The sequence below is a fragment of the Protomyctophum parallelum genome (genome assembly GCF_964188405.1).
Source record: "Protomyctophum parallelum genome assembly, chromosome: 13".
Lineage (NCBI taxonomy): Eukaryota > Metazoa > Chordata > Actinopteri > Myctophiformes > Myctophidae > Protomyctophum > Protomyctophum parallelum.
Window position 1 is genome coordinate 29,967,771 of NC_139708.1, and position 7,239 is coordinate 29,975,009.

Sequence of the window (7,239 nt, forward strand, 5' to 3'; positions counted from 1 at the left end):
TTCTATGGTCTTGCGGTACAATTCTGCCTACAAACAGATTAACCATATTGAGAGTTATGAGAATAGTGAATTTGAATTGCATGTTTCAGCAGCTCTGCACTTGGTCAAGTCAGAACACGGGTCAGTTTATTAGCTTTATTTTATTCCAAAAAGAGAAAAGAAAAGTATAGTATTTGTAAGGTGTATTGTCTTCCCATTGCCAAAGGATCATCTGAATATCAAATAGGTAGGAAAGGAAGTCATTATTTGAAGAGGAAACACTTGTTTCAAATGGTGTATAATACACATTCTCTTATTTTGTTTTGTCCCTCTCTTTTTATTTTAAGAATGATTATTTTACTTAATAAAACTTATTTTGGAAATATTTATTGACCATGAGTTTTTGCATTTGTTTTAGGCCAATATGATGTCTAACGAAGTTCTACACGCAGTAGTTCCTCCTATCTACAAAAATATCTAAATTGTAAGGTGCAGAATTGGAGTTGGTGGCTCATGTGTGCCGATTTATTCTTAGTTGTAGCTACTGGTATGCACCGCAAATAGATCTACAAGCTCAACGAATGGTATTGTGAGCTTGTAGATTGGCCATTTTCAATGTACAACACTGGGCTTAAGTAAATCCCATTCTTTAGACATTTGTGAGTAATCGGTACAATCTTAAAATCTATCCTGAAATTCAGCCAGGCCTAACTACTGTAGTTAAGATCAGCCAACATGGGTGTGATATGGTTGAGTTTCTTTGAATTAGTTTGCTGTCTAGCAGCTGAATGGACTCTTAGGTCTGTAACTCTGAAAGGTAACGGGTACAGTCGCCCCTTTTCCATCTCGCCCCACTACTCTACCTGTAAATAACAAACATAATTCATGTTGGTGATTATATAAAAGGTATTATATTAATTTATCATTAAGTTCACTCTGTATATCCACATTACAAAACATGGGCTACATGGAAGAAATGTGTTTAATAAAACGAAATTAACTGCTAAAAGGTCACCGTCTCTGTCTCATGTTATTCTTTCTTAATTTGACATAGTATAGAGATCGACTACTATACAATCAAATAAATCTGTATACAAGATCATTTCAGCGAGGGAGGGAAATACTAAATTAAATGTTATTAACACATTTTGTGGGGGCGAGTTGGTAAACGGGCGAGTCGTCTGGTATTCCTCTGAAACACTGACAACACAGTAAAATCCTCAGTGTTAAGTTAATGTTTCCATCTTTAACTCTTAGTGTACAAATGTAATCAAAACAATGAGGACTTTCGATTGTAGATTGGGGTCCCGGAAAACACGCCTGGCAAATCTGTCATGTCCGAGTTTAGAACAACAAACCGTAGAATTCAAAGCTAATTGTTCCTTGTGATGTTTATAGAGGGTATGCGCATGCTTAAAGTGAATGGCACATCGAGTGGCAAAGCAACATGCAAAGTGAGTTTAACATTGTTTAACGTTGTTTAATGCAATCAGATAGGACTTTTCTGTTTGGATTCATGGGTCAAGGCCAGAAAGTAGTTTTTTGCCACTCAGTAGGCATTCTTGTGTAACTTCCGGGTTTGATGATGATGTCACGCGCATAACCTCTATTCTTTGAACAGAGTAATGAAACCAGTAGTGATTGACCAACAATATAAAAATCTAATGAGAACAATTTCATGGCTTTTTCTAAATGTCTCCTCCCTCCAGTTGGACAAATTTCCTTGCACAGAGTGGACTACAATAATGTAATGATCCTGCAAGAACACAACTGGGTATATGGCCATGGCTAACTTGATATAGGCCCTATAGCAATAGACTAGTAAAGCAATTAAGTGCCTCTGATAACAGTTGTGTTAAGTAATAAACCGAAACTAAGTAATTTTGAGTTTGAGTAATTTGAGTTTGCTTAAGGTCAAACCCTGCACGGTGCACCTGGAAAATAGGTTAACTATAACCTTCACAAGACCGCTGAGGTTGTAAAGGGGTTTGAAGTAACCTCACCGGACACAATCTGCTATGGCCTCTATACTGTCTTATCACTCAGTAAAATCCTCAGTGTTCATTTATCCATTTGTGACTCTGAGAATGAACATTTATACTCTCAGATTTAAATTAATACTGTGGATTTTACAGTGTACAGATTATCTATAACGGCGAGTGGGGAACTTGTCCTATTATTCATTACTGAGACACAACTGAGAGGCAAGGAAGTAGGCGGCGGTGGAATTTTGGCCTGGGTCAACTTAACATACACGTGAGTCTAGAATTAAAACATTGTTTCATGTGTGTGTGTGTGTGTGTGTGTGTGTGTGTGTGTATTTCCTTTTTAACAAAGCACAACTTAATTTAATTTCTTGTTTTGTGTTTAAAAACAGACTTCAATTGTGTCTTGGCTGCAACACCAACAACAAACAGTGCTTCTCCTCTCTTTCCAGAGAGATGGTCTCCAAAGACATAACTCGCACAATCCTCAGATATCTCCTGGTTTTAATCATTCCTGCCTCGTTGATTGGTAACTGTGTCTTGATATGGCTCTACAGTGTCAACAGCCAACGTACAGTAGTGGCACAGTGCCCTGCGCACCAGCTGCCACCGATCTCACCTGGGGTGCACAATGAACGCAGCCATGTCTTTGCTGACCTCTCAAGGGAAGAGCTCACCCAGGTTCGTGACTATGTGTCCAAAATCTCTGGGATGAACATATCGATTGATCCATTAACACCTCCGTCGATTACCGTTAATTACCTCTACCTGATTGAACTTTCCATGCCGAAGAAAGGCGAAGTCTTGCAGTATTTGGATGCCGGCGGGCCCAAGCCAAAGAGAGAGGCGACCGCAGTGGTTTTTCATGGCACGACGGGCTACATAAAGGAATACGTGGTCGGACCTCTCCCCAACCCAACCCGCCATCGGGATGTCACCTCTGAGAGGTACCAAATGGAGATACCGATCACAGCGCGTCAAACACATTCAGGGGAATACATGCTATTAATACCATTTGTTCAGGTCAGTGTGATGTTCCCGCTCAGAAAGCTATTGAGTGAGAGTTTTGGTCCTGGGGCCCGTTCAAACCTGAGCTTTCATGAGGCCTTGCCCAGGGGGGTCAAGTCAGGGGACAGGATATCATGGTGGAGCTATTGTCGCAATGTTGAGGGGTTCTACGTCCACCCTGTGGGGTTTGAGGTGCAAATTGACCACGGGAATTCCAGTATTAAATTTTGGCATATTGACAAAGTGGTATACAATGGGCAGTATTTCAACAGCGTGAAAGAACTTAAAGACCAATACGAGGCAGGAACAGTGGAGAAAATCGTCTACAAAAGTACACCAAATTACGCCTCTCTCAAACCCAAGCAGAAACCCACAGGTGTCGGACCCCAGCAGTATTATGCTCAGGAAAACCGCTTCAGTATAAAGGGCAACCATGTTGTATACCTCGGCTGGAGCTTTGCCTTCGGTCTGAGTCCCCTCACAGGAATGAGAGTTTTTGATGTACGTTTTAATGGGGAGAGGATCATCTATGAACTCAGTGTCCAAGAAGCCATGTCTGTTTACGGCTCAAACACAGCACACATGATGCTCACCAAGTACCTCGACTCCGGCCTTGGTATTGGACGCATGGCCTATGAATTGGTCCGTGGGGTTGACTGCCCATACTCGGCTGCATACATTGACACCTACCACTACATGGACAATGATGCCCCGCGCCGGTTAAAAAATTCTATTTGTGTCTTTGAGCATGACACGGGGCGTCCCCTGAGGAGGCACTTCAATGAGATATTCTATCAGAGCTACGGAGGGTTGTCAAACAGTGTACTTGTGTTCAGGACTATCACAGCCCTCGGGAACTATGATTACCTGTGGGATTTCAAGTTCTATCAGAGTGGCTCTGTGGAGGCCAAGGTGCACGCCACCGGCTACATCTCTTCCTCCTACCTGGTGGCAGGCAGCTATAAGTATGGACACCAGGTGGCGAAGAATGTCCTGGGGAACATCCATACCCACTTCATGCACTTCAAAGTGGATCTGGATGTGTTAGGTGAGTAGTCAAAACATTTGTTGATTGTCTCCACCAGGCCGAAGGCATGGGGGGAGAGTATGTTTTGCACTCCGTCCGTCCGTCCGTGTGTCCGTGTGTCCGTCCGTGTGTGTGTCCGTCCGTGTGTGTGTCCGTGAGCAGCTAATCTCGGCCACCGTTAACCCGGTCGATGCCAAATTTTGCACACACACTCCCTGGATGCCAACGATGAACCTCTGCCCCAAACTTTCCAGAACGGCCTGTTATAGCGCCACCAGGAGGCCGCTTTGTGCAAAACAAGTTTTTGCACAGTACACCTACAGATTTTGTCCAAACATCGCGCATCGAGCCATTCAACGAAACGGGTCTTTCAGATTTCTCAGACTCCATCCTGATTGGTTAAGATTGGCTTCCAAAGTTCACAGGAGTGCTCAGTTTCAAACAAAATGCTGCAAATCATGAACACATCGCGTGATTTCCGTGAAATTGTGCACGCAAATTCCCACTAGGCCGAGGAAGAAATGCCACATGAACAATTTCAACTCAGCCTCAAGGTGGCGCTATAACTGGCCGAAAAGTGTTTTTACCTCTAACTACACGGATCTGTGGATAACTTTGTATGCCAACTCCCTCCCTAGTTTACTTTTGTTTCCCTTTTATCCAACCACCAGATGAAGGCAAGCTGCAATGTCCTACATTCCTATCCTGGTGGAGACCTGTGCCCAGAAGGGCACTTTTTCTAGTTTGATTTGATTTGATTTGATTTGATTTGACTTAACTTTTAATAGATTTGGGGGGAAAGACTTGATCTCCACTGTGGTTATATTTTGTCTGTGTGTGCATTTTGCTTTCATTCTTCCTCTAGGAGTGAAGAATGTTTTCCAGACCAAAGACATGGAGTTTGTGAACGTGTCTCTGCCCTGGATGCCAGGACGCTATGCCATGGTGCCTCAGCTGGTAGAGAACCAGATCAACACAGAACAGGTACAGTCATTTTAACATTATCTCAAATGTTTTATCATTCATTATGTCCCGTTATAAAGGTGCACTGTAATGCCAATATTAGCCACTCAACCTAAGGCTGCTAGTGAATAAACTCTAACACTTATCACTTCACAGGAAGCAGCCATGCGTTACGGCACCAAGACCCCTCGCTACCTCCACATAGCCAGCAACCAGACCAACCGCTGGGGACACAAGCGCTCCTATCGGCTTCAAGTGTTCAGCTTCACCGGAGACCACCTGCCAGAGAGCCAGCCTGAGGAGAGGTCTATGTCCTGGGCTAGGTGAGAGGAAGTCAGGGTACCTTGAGGAGGTCTCAAACTCTCAATATATGACTTATGTTATACCCAAACCACCACCCCCCACCTCTCGTTGTCCAGGTATAAGGTAGCCATCACTAAACATAAGGACTTGGAGCAGACCAGCAGCAGTTTTTACAATCAGAACGACATGTGGACTCCAGCAGTCGACTTCAGCAAGTACATTCAAGACAACGAAAGCATCGATAATGAGGTGTGTCTATGTGTGTAATACTTCAGATGACCTGCACACTAAATAGTGTGTGTGCATGTGTGCAGAGCTAATAATATTAGCTCTGCATATTATTAAATAGCATATTATTAAAAAACCCATTGTTGTCAGCAAACGTTATCAAACACAGAACACATATTCTGATACTCGTTGATTAATCTATTCCAGTGGCTCTCAAAGTTGGGGTTCTATTCTAACATGTTCAAACGTGATATCAGCTTGTGACTGCAATTTGTTCCTGTTCACGGATGACTCTGCACTGCTGGTCTCAGACAGGAACAAACTGCAGGTTGAAAAGGCCCTCAGCTCTGAAATGGGTAGAATCTGCACCTAACAAACTGAATGCATTCTCTTTGGATCAAATGGTAATCTAAGCAAGGCTGACAGCTAGGTGACAATATTATCACACTAAAAGATGAAATTACGTACCTAGATTCCATCCTGGAGGCAAATCTTTCCTGTGATAAAATGGCCACCAATGTAATCAAAATAGTCAACCAAAGAACAGACTATAACAGGAGCCCTAGTACAACGTTTCTTCGACTATGCATGCACGATGAATCTCTTGGTACCACAGCACCTCAAAGGCCCTGAAAACAAGGCTGGAGACTTCCCTGCGAGATTTTCTACACCACTAAGATACCCATGTACCTGTCAAAATACAATGTCAACGAAGTCCACAATCACCAAGGGAGTTCAACAAACCACATCCAACCTAGATTCGCCTCAAACAAGGGCCATCTCAGCTATCCTTTTCCCCTTTCATTTCTCAGGACCTGGTTGCCTGGGTAACCACTGGCTTCCTCCACATCCCCCATGCAGAAGACATCCCCAACACGGTAACCGTGGGCAATGGGGGCGGGGTCATCCTGCGCCCACACAACTACTTTGACGAGGACCCGTCCATCCATTCTCCTGACGGGGTGTACATCGCCCCCGGGACCGAGCAGAGCTGTGACAACAACAAGATGGCTTGCCTTCATAAAGAGGCATGTAGGCCAGCGCTCAAACCCTTCACCTATGAGGGCTTCCTTTATGATGAGAGTTAAGGGCAGGTGTTTTGAAGGAAAACATCATTAGATACTGTACCTATGGTATGTTTACATACTTTTCATCGGTTAAACAGGTGAACATTTTGTTTTTGTGATTTTGTACTTTTGTCACACTGGATCTATAATCACTTTTAATTCTTTGTGAGAATTGGGATGTTTTTTTGTTTTTTTGCTGTCTTTGTGTGTGCTGAAAGAAAAGCAAATGTTTGTATCAAATGCCTTTTGTAAACTCTAACTGCTGAACACACTGCAGAATAACTAAAGCATAAATAACCTAATGACATGAATAAAACAAAGCTATATATCCTTTGCCCAGTGTGAGAATGACTGGTATATTTATTTACAGAAAAATACCAACTGACATAAATACAGAAAAGCAAAATGGCAGCCTTTTATACCCAGCTGGAGATAATGAGCCTGGACTATACCATTTCACAGGGTGTATTATAAATGAGGGAGTCTATAGGGGATTCACACTATGGTCCCGGGTGCACAATCGGGACCACTTGGCAGATGTTGTGGTAGTGTGAATGATGCGTACCGTTCCCGGGAGCGGATCGCCCAACCGTCCCCGGGACCGCATGGGGGGCGGGTCTCTGGACCGTTGAAGTGTATTCAGATACGGATCGTTCCAATGTGAATGCATGTGTACCTA

General features: G+C 43.3%; 1 protein-coding gene across 1 annotated transcript; it reads left to right on the forward strand.

Annotated features, from left to right (window-relative positions):
• Window positions 1–2,675: 2,675 nt before the first annotated feature.
• On the forward strand, window positions 2,676–6,581 carry LOC310868595 (primary amine oxidase, liver isozyme-like; the record flags this gene model as incomplete). The annotated part of the gene is made up of 5 exons (XM_083779052.1): window positions 2,676–4,020; window positions 4,865–4,983; window positions 5,119–5,285; window positions 5,382–5,514; window positions 6,306–6,581. The coding sequence occupies 5 exons, from the start codon at window positions 2,676–2,678 to the stop codon at window positions 6,579–6,581; spliced, it is 2,040 nt and encodes a 679-aa protein (XP_083635178.1).
• Window positions 6,582–7,239: the final 658 nt, after the last annotated feature.